The sequence below is a fragment of the Dermacentor silvarum genome, chromosome 2 (genome assembly GCF_013339745.2).
Source record: "Dermacentor silvarum isolate Dsil-2018 chromosome 2, BIME_Dsil_1.4, whole genome shotgun sequence".
NCBI lineage: Eukaryota > Metazoa > Arthropoda > Arachnida > Ixodida > Ixodidae > Dermacentor > Dermacentor silvarum.
The window spans coordinates 87065781-87091120 of NC_051155.1; the positions used below are offsets into that span (position 1 = coordinate 87065781).

Genomic DNA, 25340 nt, shown 5'->3' on the forward strand with positions numbered 1-25340 from the left:
CCGTGACTTAAGGAGCCGCAGGGTAACGCGCGGGAAGGGGAAGGAGCAATCGGCGTAAGAAACATAATATAAGCATGCTCTCGCCTATAGCCAACGTCAGGATAAGCAGGGATAGCCAAGTCGGAGTCATCCTGCAGGACAGCACTGGGAGCCGGTACAGCAGCCTGGCGAACCGTTGAGGATGGAAGAGGTAGGCCAGGGTTCACGGCTTGTGCATATGTCCTGGCCGAGGAGGGAATCGGCGCAGCAGCCACCGGCGCAACGCAAGCTAGGCTCCGCGCCAGCCGAAGCTGGTCACGCAACTCATCAACTCGGTAAGACGGGTGTGCGGCGTACGCATGCATATCCGAACAGTACTGCAAATCTCAGCCAGCCACGTCATAATCTGGGATTGGAAACTATTAGGTACCTTCCAGGAAGAATCAAAAAGGAGATTAGTGATTTTTTGCTTGCGATCGGCAATATAGCGCATGGATTCAGTGATGTACTGATCAGAATTGGTTACAGCGGTAGATACAGAAATGTCACAAACTGACGCTGGCGGACTGCGAATAGGTTCATTAGGAGGTAAACGAGATGTAATGGGGGCATCCCTCTCGGCGGGCGGGTCGCGATCCCCTCCTGGCAGCTCAGCGTCCCGAATTAAAGAGCCTCCATCAGCCAAAAAGGCAGAATCGGTCGAACCGTCCGAGCGAGGCGTCCTGACGCCATCAGGAGAGTCACGCCCGGACGGTCGGACGTCATGAGGGGCCTTCGGCTTAGGCATGGCAGCGCGCTATAACAGCGGCCATGGCGATCAGATGAGTGCCGGCCGGCGGCAAGCTGGGGATGAAAATTGCGAAAAACGCGAACCCCCCCCCCCCTCCAAATTTCGCGTCGAATCGAGCCCTGACAAGTTTAAAAACAACCCCGATACAAAATTCCGACGGTCGAATGAAAAAAAAAACATAACCTTTTGGAAGAAAAATCAGAAGGCGATGCAACCGCCGGTCGGAACCACAGCACGAACGAGCGCTCGATGACATGCCCTCACCATGGTGCGCCCTCACCTTATTGGTGTAAGTGGCCCGAAAGGCGTGAAAACAAGACCGTGGGATTGGGAACCGGACCGAATTAAAGAATATAACAGGCAAGAACAAAAAAACTTGTTACAGAGCGGGGTTCGAACTCCCGACTTGCTGATGCGGGGTCAGCCGGACGGGATTTCGCGCGGGTACGTGTTCGACTGGGGGTCGTGTAGTGACGTTACGCCCACACACTGCGGGCGCCACGATGAGGGCGGACCTCGGGGCACAGCGTCCGATAATGGGGCCCCTGGGATCGCCGCGTATCTGGTCCCGCACTGCGCGGAGTCATCGGACTATGCGCAGTGCGGAGTCGGATGACAGCGCAGTGAGAGCAGGGACACTCGACCCGCCACTGGAATACGGCGAGCACGACTCCACCCACACCGCCACGTGGCGGGGCGCAAACGTTTCATCGAGCTTTCGCGTGTCTTTCATTACTATCGCCTGATATCGGGCATGGCATCGCTGATGATGGCGGCTATGCGCGTGAGCCGTGCGCGCGTTCTTGCATTTTGTAACAGCGACGGGTGCGGTGTTGACACTTGTTGACCCGACAATGACAACATCCCCTATCAGCACTCCCTGCCACACACCCAAACTGCAGTTTTTCAAGAACTATATTGCGTCATGAAAACACTGTGCCGTTTAGATTCTTTTCCCCATGCATTCCTAGAGCACCTCCGTGGGTCCTGCCTAAACCGCTTGTTAAACTTCAAATCCCTGGGATTACGAGGAAGTCCTGTGTTTCATCCATTGGCCTTAAGCAACTTACCCTATTGCACATTTTTACAGCATACACTGGTACTTCACACGTGCATACCGATGACTCTGTTACCCCATGTGCCTCCGCCGCAGCCTTTGTCATCCGGCAAATGTCCATCGCTCGACGGTTTAAATTAGGACCACAAGTCCACTTCAACCGCCGCAGAACTTGTTGCTATCCGCGAGGCAATACGATTCCTTGCAAGAGAGCCTCCTCGCATATGGACTTTATTTTGCGACGCCAAACCCGCTGTTCAAGTCATTGAGTGCGTTATGAGACAATGCCCTTATTATATTTTAGCTCTAGAAATCGCAGAGCTTCTCAACATTGCGACCAAAAGCGGCCACCACGTCACCTTTCAGTGGATACCTGCACACTGTGGCGTGATAGGAAATGAACAAGCAGACTCTGAAGCTAAAATAGCTGTAAATAATGCGCCAGAAGTAAACATTGCGTTCTCACGAACAGACACGAATGCCCTGCTTCGGTGCGTTATGCGGAACTCTATACTTGAGCACTGGACCAATCCTGATCGACGACACAGGCGACTGCACAAATGGGACTCACAAATGAAGTTCCGCATGCCTCATAAACTGAAGAGGAGCATAACAAGTATGTTACACCGGATTCGTCTTGGTGTTGCACTCATTAGGCGTTATACGCATATCATCGGCTGCAGTAGCACTGGTCCGAACTGCGATCACTGCCAAGTGCCAGAAACACTTGAGCACATATTTTGCTCATGCCCAGCGTATGCACTGAGAACGGCAGAGCCTCATTTCTACTATTCGACGAGTGACTAAAAGACCAATATCTGACAAGATTGTATTGGGTACTTGGCCAGGCGCCAACAGCGCAGCTGTGGTCATCGAAGCGACTATAGCCTTCCTTCAAGCCACTGCACTCGATGCACCACTCTAGTAGGACCTCAACATGATAGGACATGTACATACGCACCTCCTTATCATATCATCGTTCATCGCTCTTTTTACTCCCCCCCCCCCTCCCCCAGCGTAGAGTAGCAGGACAGAGCAAACTAACGCTCATGCCGACCTCTCTGCCTTTCTTCAAATAACCCTATCTCTCTCTTTCAAACAGGCACTGAGCACCTCGTGCGCTGCGTGTAAGTTCCGAATGTCTAGCAGGTCGTCGATATGTTTTTTTTTTGTCACTCGCTCCTTGAGGGCCGTTTACACTAAGGAGGGTGCTCTACAAACCAGAAGACACGTTTCCAGAAGCAGAGCTCTTCACGAAATGCATGAATTCCAGTGTATTAATCGACACTAAAAACTGCACGGGTGTTTGATGGTCATTTATGCCAGACATCTGTTGCATGATTACAAACAGCTGTTCCAAAATATATTGCTCAGCCTGGACATCGTGATGCACTTGAAGCAAAGCTTAGAGGTAGCATCCTGCAAGAGGGAAAGTGTGCTTGACCGCGTAACACTTAGGCCCTCCGCTGTGCTCGCTGATATGAAGCCACTGATCTCAGCGGAACGCTCCCACTCATTCAAGTACACGAGGAACTCCCCTAATCGGTCAGCTTTTCTTGAGCTGGCACGAAGAGCGGCTGTAGAAAACCTCGATTTCATGATCTCAGTTAGGTCTTTCATCAGTCTGATAAAAGCGTCAGTCGTGTTGATGGAGCCGTGCCTCCACTCAATTAGTTCTTTGCACATGAAAAGGCATCGCCTAACTTCGTCAGAAAAGATAGAAAATGCGTAGCTGACTCGCATTTTTTCAAAGCCGCCTGGCTTTACAACCGATCTGTGAATTTTAGCCATCACTTTCAACGATATCGAGGTACTTTCTTGCTGGTCGTATTGCGATTCAACCTCATGTGTTTGACAGTTGCAGCTTCCTCAGGCGTCGGGAACGGACGATGCAGGAAGCTGTTCCTCCCGTTCTTCACCAAATGTGGAAAGTCTGATACGAAGTGCAACTGGCGTTCGGAGTCAGCAGGATGTGATGTCTTATAGATAACTCGCTCTAGTTTTCCGGTAATGCCAAAAATATGCCACATGGATCAATTCCAGGTTGCAGCGTCAGTCGTGACAGAGTCGACGAAAAGACAAAATTCTAGCTACACCAAAACGCTGCGGTACAATCAGCTCTCATATAGACGAAGTAAGAACAAAGGTTCGGGAACGTTACTAGACTAGCTTCAGTTGTAAAACTCTCCGCCCGTGCGCTTACCGCCGCTGTAGCCACTCCTTGGGCAGCCGCCAGATGGCGGCGGCGTTCCATCGCGCTCCACTGCAGACGCCTCGCCGCAGCCTTGAGCTCATGCGGACGGGCAGCTTGCGCGTGTTTCGCGTTCGCTGGCCATCTCCCTATAGTCCGAATTAGTGATACCATGCGAAAGCGGTATCCACCTATACAACAATAAGATATGTCGGGCTAGTTGGTTCATACTGAAAGAAGGGTAAACTGAACGATAGGAAGAAATGCATACAACGAAGCGCAGAAGCTGCGTTTTTAAGTGTCGTGTGTTTCTTCCTGCCGCCTAAACCTTTCACGCAGTTTACTTTTCCTATACAGCCGCTTGGCACGTTTTCTCGCTGCTTTTACTTGCCTAACACTTTGGTCTGGGGCACTTATACGCCAGCTAGCGAGACCCAATTTGTTATCCACAAAAAAAAAAAAAAACAGCACAACTTTCTTGTACACCAATGAATTCTTTATTAAAGAAAACGAAGTAAAAAACAACTGAATGCCCTTATATATAGCTAAGACTTATAACTGTCAGAAGGGACATCATCTAGTCAAATGGTTTGGGTCTACGTGGAAACCAACTCCACCTACAGCAGCTTGGCACGTTTCCTCGCTACTTTTACTTCAAGACTGGATCTCCGCCGCTGCTCCAGAAACCTTGCCTAAGAATGCATTTTTATGCAAGGTTCCTGCAAGGTATGCGTGCGTGCATGCGCGTGACTAAACAAAAATTAGCGTAGCTTGCACAAGTGTCGCAAGGCTAAAGAAACAACGGAGCTGATCAGCACCTAACTGGTCCTGGCCTTACGGATTACGGATTTCCGGAGTTCATTGATTATTGATAGATTATCGATTACCTATTGATTGGCTATCGCAAGTTATTGGCCATGTATTTGGGCTAGGCTAAGCACTACTAAGTCATCCCCAGCAGTTCCCGTAGTTTATTGATTATTGATCGATTATCGATTAGCTATTGATAGGCTATCCCAAGTTTGGCCACGTACTTTGGTTAGGCTAAGCACTACCAAGCCATCCCCAGCAGTTCCCGGAATTTAATAATTAATGATCAATTATCGATTAACTATTGATTGGCTATCGCAAGGTATTGGCCACGTATTTGGGCTAAATTAGGCACTACCAAGTCATCCCGAGCATTTTCCGGAATTTATTGTTTAATGATCGCTTATCGATTAGCTATTGATTGGCTATCGCAAGGTGATGCCAGGCGCAGTTGTGCGCGATGACGCCATCGCTAGGCGAGTTTTTGCGAACACTACGCGGGGAAGCAAAAAGCTTAAACAGCTCGGCTGTTAAAAATTTAATGATGCGTGCACTGAGTTCCTGAAAGCGCAAGGGGCACCCAACACGACTCAACGTATTCTTTGACAGCTCTTCTAAGATGGCCCAGAACAGGTCACCAAGCATCTCTCTTCGTTTCGTTTTTTCCCCCCGGTTGGTTCGACAGATACAGGGGAAGGTTCGGGAACACTTCGGCACCGCACCCTCGGCAAGTGTCCACTAGTCTCGTGGCACCGCAACCGTCTGCCCATTGATAATATGTACAAACACTTTAAGATATCCTGCTCATGAAAGTGTAAATCACACACCATGGATTTCGCAGAGAGTTCCCGGTCGGCACGAGGAATCGCTCTGTTCAACGCCGACCGAAGTGTCGCATTGCTGGGAGCACACAAGAAGTGGCATGCCGACCTGTCGATATCGTTCGATAGCCGCTTGTTACAGTCAGGAACGCAGCACGTCGGCATTGTCTGCTAATATCCTTAACAAACGCGGCGAAGGCTACAGCTTAGCGGATGGCATGCTTCCTGAAATCTGCCGTCGACAACCAACCACAGAGTATACACCAACGCTGCACCGCGTGTTTCCTCCGGCCAGTTCGTGTGGTGGAAGCACGACGCTGACGGTATAGGTGGATCACAACGAGCGCTGCTTTCATTGACAGCGATTTGGTGGAAATCTGTCGAAGTTCAGGCGCACTTTCTTTATTCGCGTGTTTTACTGGCCAACATCCGGTCGAAGTCATGCTGCTTCTCTTTGCGGGAATTGTCTTTGGTAGGTAAGCAGGTGCGCTGGGCGGTATTAATGGAAGATCGTTGCTCTTTAGCCGCGGATATGCCCTCGGAATCAGTACAACCTAGCCGCCTATATAGGTGGCGCTCGCACACTACCGAATGCGGTTCAAATTCTTTGTCAACGTGGTTAAGTGGACCGTCCCATTCTTTGAACACTTCTGGATCGCGCGGTGTCGAAAAGAGCGATATATTTTGACCATGGCTCGCATGTGTGTAGCCGGACTTACAATAATGTGCAAACAAGTGGTGTCCCTAGTGGTTTTCTTTCTCCTTAGCGACATGTTTACTCGGTCCTGGATCCCAAGGAGCTTGATACGGATGAGTGTTATCCACGGTATTGATTTCACTGCCTAAACATTGATGTAAATGATAAAATAACGCTACACAATCATGACTCCTACTGCAGCTCAGCGTGTCGTCTACCTCTTAGCAGACGATATAATGACTATTTTAGAGGGCGAATGATTACAACTTGGAGGTTAACGAAGAAGCTCGAGAACAAGTTAAGGACCGCACAAAGAGCGATGGAACGAATAATGTTAGGCGTAACGTAAAGAGACAGGAAGAGAGCAGTGTGGTTCAGAGAGTAAACGGGCATAGCGGATATTCTAGTTGACATTAAAGAAAGAAATGGAGCAGGGCAGGCCATGCATTGTGGAGGGTAGATAGCGGGGGGATCAGTCGAGGACGGCACAAAACTAGGTGGGATGACGAAATGAGAAAAGTTGCAGGTGGAAATATGAGTCAGCTAGCGCAGGACATGGGTAAGTGGAAATCGCAGGGCGAGGCCTTCGTCCTGCAGTGGACTCAAACATAGGCTGATCATGATGATTACAACAAGAAACATCAGACGTTTATACTCTTTCGCCGTAAATGTCCCACTTTATTTTATGTTTTAGTTAGAAAAAGCAAAGAACTTGAAATCGTCATGGCGCGCACCAGTAGCAGACAAAGCGCGCTTCGCGACAGCCCTCCGACCGCTGCGCCACACCTGCTGTCATGATGCGGAGAAGCAGTGAACTACGCCGGTCGGCACACCTGCCCATCTAGCCACCGCAGTGACGGCTAGACCAGCGCCGGCAGGAGCGTAGCCAGCGCCGAAGCCAGAGCCCTAGCCGGAGCCAGAGCTATAGCCTGAGCCAGAGCCCTAGCCAGAGCCAGATCCAGAGCCGGAGCCAGAACCGGAGCCAGAACCGGAGCCAGAGCCGGAGCCGGAGCCAGAGCCGGAGCCAGAGCCGGAGCCGGAGCCAGAGCCCTCACCCGAGCGGTAGCCAGACACGGAGCCAGAACCAGAGCCTGGGCCAGAGCTGGCGCTATAACCGGCCACGTAATCAGCACCGGAGCCTCTGCCATAACCGGCACTGAAGGCACGGCCGTCGCCAGTGCCGTGTCCAGCGCCGTCGTCGCCATCGTCACCAATGATTACGCCGGCGGTGGCGGCAGAGACGAAACCGAGAAGGACGATGGAGAGCTGCGGTAGAGTGTTCACAGGAGTTGATTACACGTAACACAGTTACGCGACTATATGCTTGAAATATTGGCTGAAAATCAGTTTTAGATAAGCCAGTGAGCATAAAGGTAAGGAAAGAATGCATTTGCCTTCTTGCCTAGTGCTGGAAGAAATGGAACGAAGAGTTCAAAACAGGAAGAAAAACTGAAATTGCTCAGAGTGGTGTTCACAGACCCCCAAAATGGCGTGTGGTCCGTAATGAACAAAATGTCATGCATAAAGGATAAATTGCTCAAGTGTGCCGTATAAACTAGATAACCACTTAAACCTCTGTAATTGAATGAAGAGGTTTCAAGTGCGTGTACTGCGAGCGGCTCCAGAAAGGATGGTTTTAAGGACATTTCTTTGCCTTACTTTAGTAGATTGGAATTAATTAACCAGCCTGTCAGCGTACTTTTAAAGGGACTGAGAACCAATTTATAATGACCTTGTTTTTTTACGGCGCAGCTATAAGCTCCCCCTCGGTAGTGTTTACACCTGCAGCGGTTACTTCAAAAAGTACGTGGATATTTTGTAAGCAGAATGTTTCGATCTGAGCAGACTCTAAAAAAGTAACAGCCCCTCCTCCAGCAACGCTGAGAAGTGAGAGCGATGCCGAGAGCCCGCCTCGCACATTGTGAAAGGCGCCCATCGTTCTACCAAGGTCGATTCACATAGGTCGCGAAGCTTCGGGCGAAAAGTGGTTCAGAACGAATTGTCACCGACATCAGCAAGGGTGGTTATGGGAGCAGCGATTGAAGCGCCACTATGTTTGGAGGGAACAAACATTGGGAAAGAAAAAATTGTTTTATATATAAAGAGAGACACAGTTAGATTCATTCGACGAAAATAAAATTTCTAATCAATTTTATATACGCATGGCGAGAACAGAAGAGACAATTCTGCTTTACTTGATCATTATCAATAAATACCTTTTTTCAGTGCGCACCGTAAGAGCACCCACCGATAGCGGCGGGCGTTGAAGCCGCTATCACTTGCAATGCATGCAGCTCTTGAACTGTGCAGAAAGGCGCGCTCGTAAAGTTAACCTGTTACAATACGCCCCCCCTCACATGTTGTGTTGTTTTGCTTGCCGACGTTTGTCTAAATTTGGTGACGCGTGTAGTCTCATTGTTTCTTAACCTATTCAGTCAAAAGAAGCAAGTTGCGACCACCAGATAATTGTTTAATTTAGTTGTTTTCGTGCGACAGCGCTGGCCGACGGGCTTGGCGTCCGACGAAAGGACGAGCACTCTACGCCCAAAGCGTTCGTCGGCCTCCAAAGAAAGTATGTTCTGTGCAGGGATGCGATTTCGACACCCGTACGGCTGACCTTTTCCTGCATCGCTTTCCGCACTGAAAGCTCGTAACGCCCATCAAGTCGTATGGCGGCCATTTGAATATACAGCTGTAGTGGCAGGCCTTCGAAAACAAATTTCGCGCCTTTGAGAACAAAATGACGTGACTTCTGTTTTTAACGGATATGACGTCACAGTATTTTTTCTTCCGCCGGAAGTGTTCCTCCTCACACAGATGGCGCTAAGCCCCATGAACCGCCGAACCGCCATGTTTTGAACGTATGGGCTTCTATGGAAGCGTCGCTACCAGGTATATCTACCTTGGTTCTACTTTCGCAGGAGTGAGTGCAACTGTGGTTTACCACCTGCATTTTCACCTTGTCAACCACTTGAAAATAAAAAGCTGGTACAATAAATCTGCGTCTGCGTAGATCTTTCTTATATTTGTACCGCGTTTTTCCCAAGTGCACGCCTAGGCCACGGTTGGCTGGCCCCCGTCGTCCCTATTCTGTCGATAGACGAGCCAAGCCAACTCATCGAAAACGAAGGCGAAGGCAGCGCCACTTTTTTACTCACTACAAATGAAGGCCTATCCGCTCATTGTAAGTTGGAAAATAGTTAAAGCAGATAAAAAGTGTAGGTGTACTGACTTTCAATACTAATAAAAAGCCCAGGAACCGCGTACAGGAGCAGACGGTCACGTGGTAGATCTCTTACGCATCTTCGTGTTTTGGCAGCGTGGGGCGCCAAAAGTCATTTTTCGCGACGTTTAGTGAAGAATTAAATATATAAATTCACGTTTAATGAGAAATACATAGCTCGTTTTAACCAGTACGATAGACAATCTTTTCATTAGCGGGGTAATCTCGATTCATGGTCTCAGCGGTTGTCTGTCCGTTTAAGTAAAAGAGTGAAATTAACTAGTTAACTTTAGACCGTGCACATGAATTCGTGCAACTAGGACACCGGTTGTACTAAAGCCTTCATAACACTTTAGTGCTAGTGCTTTAGTGTCCGCTCTTTTCACCTTTCTTTAACGGATCATAAGAGTAGTCCTTAAAAAGAAAAAAAAAACAATTTGAAGCGCGTAATGCTTCCATGGGTCGTTCTTTAGAAAAAAAAAAAGCTTCCGGTTCCTCTCACTTCGACAATTCACAACAATTCAGTAGAGTGACGATTCATAAGCAATGCCATGCGGAATCCAACTGCTGCTGTCCGCAGGCAGCTGTGCTCTGTCAAAACTAATAGACGTCTCTCTGTTTGCAAACAGCGTGACGTCACTGCCGGGGCCGCTCCCGTCTGCCACGGCTCCTAAGCGGGCGCTGGTCGGCAAAAGACGTTCATGCTACCTGTCCTCTCTGCATAAGAGCGCTCCTTGGATATTAACTGCCGGGAGAGTAACTCCAGCATATTGCTATTTTTTGAAGTGACAGCATTTACGCCCTGTGCTTAGGAAGTATAATCGTCCCCGCTTTAGCGGTACAACAACGTAGTGTTGTTGCCGAGTGCATGGTTCACGTAAGTCAGCGTGCGGTTATTTCCTAAATGTGCACCTCTTCCGTAGTTGAAACATCCACAAAAATGTATTACACCTCGAAAACGAACATTTTATCCCAGATGATGCACATTTCGCGGTGACAGATTGATGCTTCGCTTAAACGACTGATCCTCGCACACAAATTTGTATAGCATTGTCGTGAATGCACTGATTTGCGCCCCATTTACACTGGAGCTTTAAACGATACACAAGATGAACTTCATTTACAACTACACGGCGGCTAAGTGGAGTCGTACCAAATAGTGGCGCCTAAAGTCAGGTGAGGGAGAAATAAATACAAACTTATTACCCTGCTTTGGGTTGCCCACCTAGGGTATGACACCCTAGGTGGACAAGATTATTCCAAAGCCTTTCGTTACACAGTCCCCCATAAGCCGCTGTGCAGCTTAAGGATGTTAAACACCATAATTTATTTTCATTATTAGTCTCGGTCGTGTGAATGTACAAAGCAAAAGCTTACATAAGTACATAATCCGTTGCGCGGTAACTTCGCTGTGTCTGCTGCCTCCTTTGCTGCTCTCAACCTTACAAGACCCAACTTTTGCATATTTATGCGCATCATCACAGCATGAAGTCCGTGCCGTAAAGCTGAATATACCAATGACGAAAAAAAACCAAGAAAGTTCAGTTTTAATTAGGACCCGCGAGACCTGCGTTAAATCGCAATAATTTCAGTAATAACCTTTTGGGTATTCCCCGTGGTTAAATGTGTACACGCAGCTTCGGCAGTGGTCAAAACATCGTAGGAGCTCATTTGTAGTCACACCTCTCAGTCGATAAATTATGCTCAAACAAAGGTTTTTTTTTCTTTTCATATTTTTTTCTGCAAACAGCGCCGATGGCCCCGAAATACATGCGCTCACTAATCATCGCGGCTCATTCACTCTCTCCTATTCAATAATTACGGGTCCTGAAGTTCTATCGGCGCCTGGGGTGCGATTTTGTAGGAATTATATAACTTTGTTTATGCCTTTTGACGTCACCACCCAGCTGCAATTCGTCGTAAATGACCGGGCCGCGTCTATTTTTGTGTCAATCACCGGACGTCAGGAACCAACCAAAACCCGCTACGTCAAAATGACGTTGACGCTACTCATTATGCGGAGCATAAGGCATCATTTTTTAGCACCGCCGGAGGCAGGGTGGTTTCCGAACGCGTAAAAAATGGATGCCCGCCGCGGTGGTTCTTCTCCGTCGCCCATGTGGACAAGGAGAGCCGGACAACGCGTTTCATTTTCGATGGTATTTTCGCCTCTCGAAGGAAACGGTGAGGTTGTTGTGCGAGGAATTGGCAGAGTAACTAGAAGCAAAGCGAGCGACGGGACTGTCGGTGGAGCGGAAAGTGTTGTGTGCGCTGAGCTTCTTTGCCACCAGGAGCAAGCGTCCGTAGGGAGCGAGGAGAAGATCGGGTCGCAGTCGACGGCCCTCGACGACCAGCTCAAGCTGATCCAGAGAGCAGAGAAGATGGCAAGAGCCTGCGGAGCCCTGGACTAGGGGCCCCGACCATTAGCGATGCCCCTTCGGGGCAAGAGAAAACTATCTTTCTAATAAAGTTTATCAATCTATCTATGTCGCAGTCCACCGGGAGCGAGGCTGTCGTAAAGGCAGGCGCCCGCAACAAGTGTGTCCATTTTCCGAAGACGTCCGAAGAAAAGGCAGCCGCTAAGGAGGCGTTTCCTTCGGCGCGGAGCTACTCCCGACGTGATCGGATGCATGGACGGTAGATTGATTGCCATTATCGCACCCAAGGGTGAGTGCAAGACTGCGTTCATGTGTCGATAGGGCTACTACGGCCGTAAAACAGCATGTTCGTAAGTATGCGTCATGTTCTCTAGTGCTGCTCATTCTTTTGACAGTTGTGTTGCACTTGTAAAAGCGGAATTTCTCCGCTCACATTTTCCTCAGATCTGCGACGCGGACATGAGGATCCCGACCGTGGAACCCATGCGAACGGTTTCGGATCACGACTCATTCGTCTGGTGGACGACATGGCTGCGCCGGCGGTTCCAAGCGGGGCGCATCGCGAATCCCGGTGAATACCTCCTCGGTGGGATAAATCATTTTTTTGTCGCAATCACGCTTCATAAGCGCATAGAACGCCGTGTCCGCCCCAACACAAACGTTTAAATAAATGACAAGTACACGAGTAAGTCCCTGCCTAAAGTAGAAAAAATCCAACCAATTAGTGCTAGCACTCACAATTTTAAAAGTGTTAATAAGTTATAAGCATGCTACCAAGTACCTGCCAGGAGCAGAAGAAAGCAACACGTATTAGTGCTACTACTGTGTCATTGGCAGCACCAATAAGTTGATTTCTTCAGCTTCTGGCAGGCACCGAGTAGTAAACTTGTAATTGGGTTAACAGTTTGTGTCGGGGCGGACATACCCAACCCGTGCTTTTACTTGGGACTCACGACAGTGTAAGGTCTGCAACGGCTGATCTCTACCTTTGTTGAATGATGCTGTAACTTTCCTCAGTGGCCAACTTGCCTCTCGTCAGAGGAGTACTCAGTGCACCATTTACATCTTCATGCAGGTGACAGCGGCTACCCCTTGGAGCCGTGGCTCCTAACTCCGGTTCCCTGCCATCCTCCTACGCAAACAGCCGAGGGAAGTACACCACAGCACATGCCGCCATGCGTTTAGAGGTGTATTGGGCTCTTGATGAGCCGTCTCCGCTGTCTGCAGCGGTACCGCACCCTCCTATACGAGCCGGAACGTACGTGCGGCCAACATTGTCGCGGCATGTGCTGCGTGGCACAGCCTTCGGCTGTTTGAGGGCAACGTAGTAGACGATGATGAAATTGATGAGCACAGCAGCAGCAGTAGTAGTAGCGAGCTTGACAGTAACGGCGACCCCATACCACACGATCTGGCCGGAAACAGGGGGTCTCGATTGAATTTTCGGAGAGGGCGGGTTGTCCGAGACAGTGTAATCTGGCATGTTCGACACAACCCGTGCGCAGCACATGCATTACTTGAGGACTGTGTGGCTGCATTGGCGACGTCAACAGCAGTGTGAGCATCGCTAGGTGCATACACGCTGTTGTAGTCGTCAGCAAGATGTGGTGGTCTAACAGATACGAAATAATTGCATTGTGCATTTAATGCTGTGAAATTGCTGACACAACATTTTCCATACTGAATTGTACTTGATGTCTACGTAATGCAAAGCATTCACGATTTGTAGAGCAAAGTAAAAGTTGTGTAGTCGAGGGTTATGCAGACTTACATTTATAATCAGTAAAACAGAATATTTAGTGGTGACATATAAGATTCAAAGCAAACTAAAATTAGGTGGCTTTTAAAAGTGTGTTTGACTTGATTTGCTTGCTGTTGTTGCCGTCATGTAGATGCCCTGTGTTCCATGGATGTAGCGTGCAGTTTCGTTTTGTAGCATTTCTTTCTTACTGGTATCCCTGAGTTCTCCGCTCCCCTTATGCAATGAAGGACATTAGCGTACGTCTCGTCGCTTTCTACTCGGGCAGAGAAGCCCCCAAGAGCCAAAATGCACAGTGTACATCACACCTTCCGCCTTATAGAACGTGCTCTTACACGCACATCCTGTAGGTCCTCCGCCATTTTCTCTCGCAACAACCACAAAGTTTCCTCCGAGTGACAAAAATGCTGTCAACTGGTCATCGAACATGTCAAATGCTGTTGCTCCCGTGAAGTGTGTTCACGCATGAGCAGTTGATAGATTTGAGCAAAGCGCCCTCACTTGTAAATAGTAGAGTCAATAACTGAAATGTTACACCGTAATATTTTTACAGTGCAAGCTAGCACTGCAAATGTAGCAGTGGCATGTAAATAAAAGCGTTAAACAAAACTGCAGCTTTCTTTATTATTCAACCTACAGCCCTTTTTTAGGTAAAACGTGTTTATGTACACATCACATGCTATAGCCTCTACATCAAAGAGCCGTGAAAATCGTCAGGCTGCAGTAGTAGAGACATGTGCAACATATATCACATCACCTTGCATAAATATCACATCCCCTTGCACTTGCATCGAAACTATCACAAGTAACGGCAGGCATTGTTTCAGAAAACTATTGTGCAATCCATAGTTACACAGAAATGGCACCCAGTTTAATCTGTACCAGTAAAGAATGTACAGGTGCATAAATCATCACGCATCAACAGAACCATATTTATCACAGCCAGATGCATAGGCACATCATCACATGTGAAATGAACATGCTGTCTATTTATTCACGTTGCCTCACAGGCTCCAGCATCGGAGCATGGTGTGAGGGGGGGAGGATTACATAGATAGGGGTAATGTCAGGAGCATGAGTAATATGACTATGCAAAACAATGCTTATTGACTGTTAGTACCCATCACTGAGAAGTAAACACAACATTATACAATACCTAATAATGTGTTAGTATTTAGAAAAAAATGGGCGTTACTTCGGCCCTAAAACTAGTTGGATCACGGATCTCCACGATGTGCTCAGGAAGACCATTCCAGTGTACGATAGCCTGCGGCAAAGCCGATGAATTAAATGCAACGGTTCTACCAGAAATGCGTTGGAAGCTTAGAGGGTTGTTTAAACGACGTGAAGATGCGGTAAGGTTGTGCAAGAGGCAGCGTTGAATGATCGATGCTATGGACTATCTTGTGGAATAGACAGATTAGGGCGATTATTCTCCTTGATTCCAATGTAGAAAGTGGGAGCGATGATTTAATGCTTGTTATGCATCAGATCATCGGTTGTAGTTCCTGGAAATGAAACGTGTGGCACGATTTGGAACCAATTCGAGGGAATAAATTAAATAAGCCTGATGAGGTGACCAAATGGGTGATGCGTACTCGAGTTGCGGACGAACAAATGTTTGATAGGCGGGCTTACGCGTAGTACAGGAGTTCCATGGAGATTACGTTTTAGATATCCTAATCTGCGCAATGCTTTGGCTGTTACTTTCTGTATGTGGGTGGACCAGCAGAGGTTACTCGTGAAATGAACGCCTAGGTATTTATATGAAAGCGTACGGGACACTAAGGTATTATTCAGTAAGTAATTGGAAGAAGAGATTGATTTTTTCCGGCTGAATGTCATGAGCTTGCATTTTTCGGTGTTAAGTGACATTTGCCATGATGTGCACCAAGCGGTTATGTGATCGAGGTCACTTCGAAGTGCTAGGTGATCTGAAGATGAACGAATTTTGTGATACATAATGCGGTCATCTGCGAACAAACGAATGGTTGATGTAACGTTAGAGGGCAAGTCATAAATGTAAATGAGGAACAGCAACGGGCCCAGGACGCTACCTTGAGGTACACCAGATAGTACCTCGCTAATTTGAGATGAGTGATCGTTAACAACTGTGAATTGTTTGCGAGATGAACAGGAAGTTCTTATCCATGAGGTTGTTGATGAGTCTACGTTAAGGGAAGTGATTTTAGATATTAAGCGTGAATGCGCGACACGGTCCAAATGCTTTTGAGAAGTCTAAGAATATGCAGTCTGTTCGAAAGGTTCTCATCCATATTGTGTAGCAGTTCGTTAGTAAATTCTAGCAGTTGAGTGTCACACGCGAAGCCTTTCCTGAACCCATGCTGGTTAGTAAAAAAGAAATTATTACTGTCGAGATGCTGCGCAACGCCTGACACGATTATGTGTTCGAGCATCTTGCAGGAAACTGATGTCAATGAAATGGGGCGATAATTACGCACGTTTGTTTTATCTCCCGATTTGAAAATGTGGATAATCTTGCCAGTTTTCCAGTCATTTGAAATTTCTCCAGTTGTTAGGGACTGACGAAACATGTAAAAGAGAATATTGCTTGAATGTATGACAGTGTTTTTGAGTATTTTTGTATTAATATCATCAACACCGGCGGAAGTTGATATCTTGAGACTGTTTATCAATGATGCAATGCCGGCGACACTAATTTCTATGGGGCTCATATATTGGTAGTCTACATCAGCTAATGGTGGAATATTGGAATGGTCTTCCTGCGTGAACACTGAAGCAAAATAGTTATTGAATACAGTAGGACATTCTTCTTTATTAATTGGAGCACCAGTATCATTTAACAAGGAAATAAGAGCCGGAGTGTTAGCGGGTGACATCGTTTTCCAGAATTTTTGGGGGTTGTGCGTCATAAGCGTTTGAAAGTCGTGGGAATAATATTTAAACTTGGCTTTACGGATGGCACTGCAATATTCTTTATCGGCGATTGCATGTTTCTGCCATGAAGCCGGTATGCCCAGGCGCTTAGCTGCTTTGAAAAGTCGCCTTTTCTTGTTTTTTAGTGCACGCAACATCCGATTAAACCGTGGTTTAGATGTGTTCATGCGAAAGGAGCGTAATGGTTTATGAGAGTGGGTTAATTCCAGTAAACTATGTTTGAACAAAAGCCAGTTGTCATTGACAGAACGCTGAAAAAACGTCGGAAGGTATGTGTCACAAAAACTTTGCAAGCCGAGATTAATAGCATTGTGGTCAGCACGGTTATAATCAAAAATACGTTTAGGTGTTAAGGCACGTGTGCATGAAGAAATGTAAATCATGAAATTCAGCAGTATATGATCACTAAATCCCTAAGAGCAAGAAATAGCGCTAAAACTGTCAGGGAATGACGTGAGGACGAGGTCGAGTGTGTTGTTGCCTCGGGTAGGCTGATTAACTAGTTGGACCAATGAGAAATCGAGAGTTAATTGAATAGAATTAGTGCCGTCACGCGTTCGTGAACTTAAGCTAGGCCAATCAATTTCGGGATAATTGAAGTCACCAAGTAGGCAAATACTTGATTTTGGAAATTTAACTTTAATTTCAGCGATGTTATCATGCAAATCGGAGACGAAAGATTGGGGACTGTCTGGTGGTCTGTAACAGACTCCTAAAATATGTTTAGTAGATGGCGAAGTGATGCAAACCCACAAAATCTCTAATTGGCTGGGAAGAATAATGGGAAAGGACGTTATATGCTGTTTTACTGCAATCAGCGCCCCACCTCCCATTTTGTCGTTCCTATCATTTCGGTAGATAGTGAAGTTATTGAAATCTGGCAGGACTTCGTCGTTTCTAATCTCTTGGTGCAGCCACGTCTCGCTAAGTACTAAAATGTCACATTCACAGTTGTCCAGATACGAACAAAGATCGATGCGTTTAGGAAGGATGCTGCGTATGTTAGTGAAGCATAAAGATAGCTGGCAGTGTTTAGTGTTATTACGATAAGGCAAACATTTGTTTTTGATGACACGTGTCGCCGAGCTACACATTTCCTATGCTGAAACTAGTGTTAAGACGTCGTTAGCGGCGTCGTATACGTAAACGCTGTCATTTATTCTTAGCTTATCAACATTAAGCTTGAACGGAACCTTCTTTGGTTTAGCAAATTCCAGCAACTTCTTCCTAGCCAGTCGTGTCTGCAATGAAAAATCTTCGCGAACCACAAAGTTGGTTCCTTTGAGCTTGGGAATGTTTCCAATTATTCTGTTGTTTATCTTTAAGGAACGTGAATTTCACCATCACTGGCCTGCATTTTCCCGAGTCGTATTTACCAATGCGATGTGCCCGTTCTATTTTAGATGAATCAATCATTATGTTCAAATTATCCTTGCACAGGTGAATGACTTTTCAGCACTTGACCACGTCTCAGAAATATCGTCGGGAATGCCGAAAAACAGCAAGTTACTGCGTCGAAGCCGGTTTTCTGCATCATTACAACGCGATTCAGTTGTTTTGCGTTGAGAGATGACGATGGAAACCGCCCCAGGAGAAACAGCTGACGACTTAGCGGGGTTATTTTTTAAGTCTGAAACGTCGACTTCAACGGCGCGGAGCCTAGAAGACAATTGTTTCAGTTCAATATCTACTGACGCCTGCCGCAGCTTCAACTCTCTCAAATGCCTTCGAATTCCATCTTGGCCGGATTCGATCCTTTGTACAGATTCCAGCACCGTAGTCAGTACGTCGTTAGGATTGGGTCCGGGGGTTACTTTCCACGTCTCGGGAAAGAATTAGCTGTAGGCTTCTCAAACAACGTCGTGCAATTCCTTCACATATTTCTATGCCAAATAACCACTCTCTGGGGCCAAGAACAGGCAGCGATTCTTGCTTTTTAGGCAAGTGCAATAATCAAGGTAACTGACCTGGAACAGTACGAAAGGTAAGCGCCCCATTGTCGATGCGGCGTCGTGCCCCAGAGGGGCGTTCACGGGCAGCAGTTTATATTCCGTATGGCCAGCAGTGATAGTAGTATCAGTGGTGGTGAATGACCGTGGTTGCCAGCCGAAGAACTGGTTATCATCTGGATGGTCCTGTAGGTGGGGCTGTTGCGTCCAATCTACTAAATTCCCCATATAAGAAAAGTACCGATATCTACTCTTTCCTCCACCGCCTCCTCTCCTAAAGCGCTTGCTTTTTTCTTTACTTTTTGCTTGCGAAAGCCAAGTCGATGGTGGCGCACCTAGAAAGTCCACGTTGAAGCTTTCAGACCGGGCGCGCGCCGCCGCCGCCGCCGCCGACTGGGGCTGCGCAGAGAACTTCCAACATGGCTCTGAGGCGGAAAAAAAGAAAATATAAAGAAGTGAAAAGCGAGTGCTATCATCGTCCAATCGGAGATACAGGAGAGAGAGAAGCGGCGTTTATCAAAGGATGGCGGTACTTTTATTATATAGGGACTTTACAATCCACGGGTTGGTCCGCGTTTTGTAGAGGGCAGGTGAATACCGCGTGAGGGGCCAAGGAACAGGGCAGCCTGGAACAGTACCAAATGTAAGTGCTCCATTGGCGATGCGGCGTCGTGCCCTCTACATGCAAAAAAAAAAGAACAATGCCGTACTTTGATATTTACAAATATATGAATGGAATAAAGGAGCATACGCAAGGAATTTTCATCACGTTTTTATGTGTGTGTGTGTGTCTTCGCAGGTTGCTTTCGATGTTATATTAAGGCCCAAAATCCCCCGCGTCTCAACAACTGATTGTCACCATTTGATGAGAGAGGATGAAGTTGTAGAACAATTGTGGTGTGGCCTCGTGCGCACATTTACATTAGAGTAATCTGGTGTCTGGAAATTTCACTGCCATAGTCAGAATGCTCGAAACACCAAGCTTACTGCACTTGTTCAGGTAATTTTAATGGTGTGGACACGCCCATTTCTGCAGTATCAATTGAAGCTCAAAATCATGCTGCAGCTGCTCATCTGTTTCTGGTTCCATTAAAGGATGACATAAGCAATTATTTGTTGCAAACCAGCAATAGTGTGGCTTCATATGATCATTACAACATCAGCAAATCTTTTAAAGCCAATAAAAAATTGCTACGAAAAATTCCTTGCCTATGCTTCTTTAAATTTAATCGGAGGGCTGAAATGAGTGAGGGGCTTGGGTTGCACCATGAGCAAGTGCAGCCAGAAACAGCTGCAGGAAGCGTTGATTCCTCCCCTGAGACCGGCGCTCCTGCTCGAGGCAATGCTGCTGTATGCTCCGCAGGCTGCGCACTTCCTCGGTCAGCTGCCGCTGCCAAGCCATCTGTGCCTTATGGGGCTGTTTGGAAAAAAAATTAAATTAATATACTTACAGAAGCTCAGCAACAAGGCCGTGGTATGTCTTTGCATTAGTCCGCATTCGCATGCTTTGCAATTACTGTAATAATGCTATTGTCACTCTATATTGAGACACCGAAAATATATTTCTGGCCCATCAAAATTCTGCCATCCCATTTCATTAAGATGTCTTACATGGCTACTTGAACTTGACCTTTTTCTTTTAGCCACATAAGTGCCTAGATATTGCCAGTTATATCATGCAAATTTGTACAAGAAATGATCATCACAGCACTACATGTAAGCTTTATGCTTGTTTACTGATCGATACAATTAATACAGAGGTCGACACCTGGTGGCCCAGTGATTGCGCCAGCGGCTTGTCGTCTTTACCGCTGTTCATTTAGAAGGGCCACTAACTCCTCCCACAGTTCGTTTTTTTTGAGCAGCACTCCTACATGGCGAGAACTCGATATAGTAGCTCTCGCCAGGTATGGATGCTGCTCGATGAACTGCAACAGAATTGCGGCCTGTTCCTTCGACACGCCTAGGCCTTTCGCCGACATTTTGAAGCCGTTCTAGAAATTTGAGAATTTCAGCCCGGCCGCAACACAGTAAGGCAAACATTTTGTCTAAGCTTATCGCCCGCATAACATGCTCACTTCGATTTGATTACTTTATGTTTAAGGTTTTTATACCGTTCATGTAAAAAAAGGTAGTGTCGCTTCTCACGTTTACCGTTGTAGCAGCTTCTTTCTCGGAGTCGAACCGTCAATGCAGGGGCGCCTGACCAGGAAGGGTTACCGTCTCTGCGACCACTTTGATGAAGCTATTGTTCTGTCGTGGAGGTGCCCTACTGAAAGGTGCTCGGTGCCTTGACAGTTCTCGATTCACTATGTTCCAAATTTTGTCGTCCGGTGTTATGAATAATTCTTGTGGCTCTTCCTAAAAAAAAGAAAGGTACACATGTCATTCAATACATGCAGCGAAAACCACAAAACAATGCAAGCACGACTCAAGAATATTTACTCACCTGACTCTTGTATCTCACTTTTGTCGGAAGCAGCGTCTGAATTTCTTCTCAGACGAAAGTACACCGTCAAGGGTCACAATAACTTGCGGAACATTACAGGCTAGCGTAAAGGCTCGGTGATGCGACAGTGAGCTGTTCCGGGGTTCAACAGAGGCCGCATTTTGCGTGCGCTCAACGGCATGGATTGGATGTAGATTCGCGTTGTAAAGCTATAAAACTAATTTACTTTAAAAAGGATGGACGTGTGCTTTTATTAGGTGTCTTTTTACAAAATAAGTTTGCTATACAGCCCCGGAAAAAGAGATGAGAACGCGAAAGAAACATCTACCGAACGAAGGAGCTGTTGATTGGAGTATGGAGAAAACGTCGTGCATACGTACCCACCATTTGCAAAAGCTTCAACGTCACGTTACACGCAACACGCCTCCACAGTCTCGTAATCGAGATGTATTGCTCATCGCGTAAAACACACACACACACACACACACACACACACACACACACACACACACACACACACACACACACACACACACACACACACACACACACGCACGCACGCACGCACGCACACGCACGCACACACACACACACACACACACACACACGCACGCACGCACGCACGCACACGCACGCACACACACACACACACACACACACACACACGCACGCACGCACGCACGCGCACACACACACACACACACACACACACACACACACACACACACACACACACACACACACACACACACACACACACACACACACACACACACACACACACACACACACACACACACACACACACACACACACACACACACACACACACTGTGGTCCATTTCCCTACGCAAAGATACAAGCCTCTAACGTCGCTGATTTCGCCGCACACTTTACCACAACGTACGTGGGACACTTCTATGGAAAAGCCTACTTTCTTCATTGCACAATCCATCACAGACCACAACCACGTGGTTCACGTTCGCAAGTGAAAAAGGCCAGCGTCGCCACATCTTCATCACGCAGTTTACCACACGCCGATGTTCTCCTAAACACATTACTGCTAGTCTGGCTGGCAAAAGAGTTGTGGAATTACACGGAAAAAAAAATAAGAATAAAAAAATAAAGCACGCGTCCATGTGGCGCCGAGCTACACCAACTAATGCGCTACTGTACCACGCTGGAAGCTGGCGGCGGCTGTTTTTTGCCAACCAGGGTCAACGCACGTGCGCCGGTGACGTCACCCTGTGACGTTTCGATGAGGTGTGCCTTGCCCCAAGAGAGGTCTTTTTACTCGCATGTCTGCCTAAATACCCCTAAGCGAGTATTCTGCCTGTCTATATAGTTTACCGTTTATTTATAGAGAACATATACGTTATGTAACAAACAGTCCTAAAGAGCCTGCTTCTATTAGCACATATTTGTTCCAACAGCTTCCACACAATTCTCTAGAGGATGTTTAGCTAAGGCTAGCCTCTCTCCTTTACCACAAATAAATGTATCTCCCTCTCCACACAATAGCTCCAGTACAGCCGACACGCAATACCGACTACTTGACCGGGTATGCCGAAACCAAAGCTATTCCGCAAGCAAACTCGTATGAAGTGTCCAAGTTCTTCGTCCACCACATCGTTCTACGACATGCTGTACCGTTTGTTCTCATCACGGATCGCGCTACAGCATTTACAGCCTAACTTATGCAGGACGTTCTCCAGCTGACACATAGCACTCACGGCAAGAGCACAGCCTATCACCCTCAAACCAATGGATTAATGGAACGTCAGAACAGAATGCTGGCTGTTATGCTCTCCATGTATGTCGACGTACAGCACAAGATGTGGGACGAGATTGCACCCTATGTGACATTTGCGTATTACACTGCTATACAGGAGACTACACAGTTTACGCCGTTCGAACTTTTATACGGGCGCACGTCACCTCAACACTTGACGCCATGCTACCTGTGGCTGATAATAGCCCGATCAGCGAAAACGTGGAAGAGTTTGTACAAAGAGCCGAAGAATCCCGCCCGCTTGCTCGGCATCGTATCCGGGGCCAACAGCATACCGACACCCTTCGATACAACCAGGGTCGACGCAACGTCCATTATAATACCGCAACTGCGTGTCGGTCTGGACGCCCATTCGTCGCCGTGGACTCTCGGAAAAGTTGCTCCGCCGGTATTTCGGTCCCTACAAGGTTACACGCCGCCTCAGTGACGTAACCTACAGTTCCTCTAGTCCTCAGTCGTCCCCTGCAGTTCCGACCCTGGTTCGCTCCGTCGTCGTCCTCGCGCTGAAGTTCTCATGTAGTACGCATGAAACCATACCATGCGCGTACGTGAACGCCCAGATGGACCTGAGAAGCTCCATTTCTTGTCGGGGCTGAAAGAACTTTTTGACGCGACCGAGACGGTCGCTTTTCGCACGGGGGGCAATTGACACAATGATGTGGGGCTCCCGCACCGCGGGACGGCGCGCGCAAAGGTCGGCGCCATGAAAGACGACGAAGTGCGTAGGCTGCACGCTCTTCTTCTGGCCCGCCATTAAAGAGCAGCGTCGTTTTTTCATGGCTTCGTCTTCGATCTACGTTACAATATCTACCAAAAGTGCGTAACAGTAAGCATTAAGCTCGCTACAAAACGTCTGTAGACGTCATAAAAAAGAAAGCAAAAACCTTAAGGGACCTGTTACAGACCGTCTAAATAAGCGTTTGCAATGAGCTGTCTATACACATGCGGTTAGCCTCTAATTTCTCTAGTTCACTTCGTTAAACAAAGCGGTAGAGACAGCATCGGGACAGGGGCCAAGTCCTGAAGAACAATCGACGTGCTAAACAGCCAACGTTCAGCATTTGTCCCGGCCTCTCCTGATACTCACAACTGCGTTCATGGCGGAACCCTTACAGGTGGTTGCGTCGCTGAACCGATGATAACGGAGACAGAGAGGTTTGCGACCAGCAGAAGGATGTTCGGTGCTTTTATACGTGAATATCAACCTGAGAAGCGAGTGACATCGTTGAAACAAAGAAAACAGTATGAACAACAAAACAGGCCGAAAAAAACTTTATATAAAACAGCCAAAGCAGGCAAACCAGCGTTTCATGTAGGTACAGAGCTACGACGGACCCTCGCATCGCTTAAGCCAACCTAACCTATCGCAGCTGCCGGCGCTGTCCCTCTGTGCGCCTAGTTCCCTCTCGCTCGGACGAGATCTAACGAGAGAGGAGGGCCTGGCGCATACGTGGTATTCTGAATCATGCGACTGCCAAGGTTGCTCCCCGTGAACAGTTGCTAAACCAGAGCTATTTGTATAACATCTGAGTACCACGAGCGCATGCGCTGTTTCTCATGCCCACGCGTGACCGTGGTGATAATCCCACTCGCTACGCACCCGAAACTAATTTAGCAGCGATGGATTGCGCCGTCACGCCAGTATCGCCTGCTTTCTTTCTGCGCGCCATTATCTTCTCGACGATGCTTGCAGGGGTGATAATTTGTATAAACGAATTTCTTTATGCCAATGCCTTTTCGCGCGACGTCAACGCTTTTGGAAGTGGTGGGGGCGCATGCACGACGTTTTTTGAACAGTCCAATCAACTGCTCCCTACGTTGGGCGGATGTTTCCTCCGTGTTGTCTTCTTTTCTTCCGTGGCTGTATAGCAACTTTATTTAGTAAAAAGACATTTAATAAAAGCACACGTCCATCCTTCGTTAAGTAAATTAGTTTTATAGCCTTAGAACGCAAAAGCTGCATCGCATAAAGAAAAGCAAAGGCAAGAGCTACTATTTTTGAAGCCGTAGCCACATATTTGTCGACTCTACGTCCAAACCATGCCGTTGAGCGCACGCAAAATGGCGGCCTGTGTTGAACCCCGAAACAGCTGACTGTTGCATCACCGAGCGTTCACGCTAGTCCGTTATGTACCGCAAGTTCTTGCGACCCTCGACGGTGTACTTTCGTCTGAGAAGAAATACGCTGCTTCCGGGGAACGGGAGATAGAAGAGTGAGGTGACAAAATATTCTCGTGTAGTGCTTGCATTGTTGTGTGGTTTTCGCTGCATGAATTGAATGACGTGTTATGCTTTCTTTTTTTTAGGAAGAGCGAACAAGAATTATTCATAACACCGGAGGACAAAATTTGGAACATAGTGGATCGAGAACTGTCAAGGCACCGAGCACCGTTACGTAGGGCACCGCCACGACAGAACAATAGCTTCGTCAAAGTGGTCGTAGTGATGGTTACCCTTCCTCGGTCAGGCGACAGAGTAGCAACATTACCTTCTTTACATGAACGGTATAAAAACGTAAAACCTAAA

At 47.4% G+C, this 25340-nt stretch overlaps 1 protein-coding gene across 1 annotated transcript; it reads right to left on the reverse strand.

The window, feature by feature from the left end:
• Positions 1-7005: 7005 nt before the first annotated feature.
• On the reverse strand, positions 7006-24057 carry LOC119441594 (serglycin-like). The gene is made up of 2 exons (XM_037706203.2): positions 23902-24057; positions 7006-7611 (listed from the first exon to the last, which is right to left on the reverse strand). The coding sequence occupies exons 1-2, from the start codon at positions 23911-23913 to the stop codon at positions 7288-7290; spliced, it is 336 nt and encodes a 111-aa protein (XP_037562131.1). The 5' UTR covers positions 23914-24057; the 3' UTR covers positions 7006-7287.
• Positions 24058-25340: the final 1283 nt, after the last annotated feature.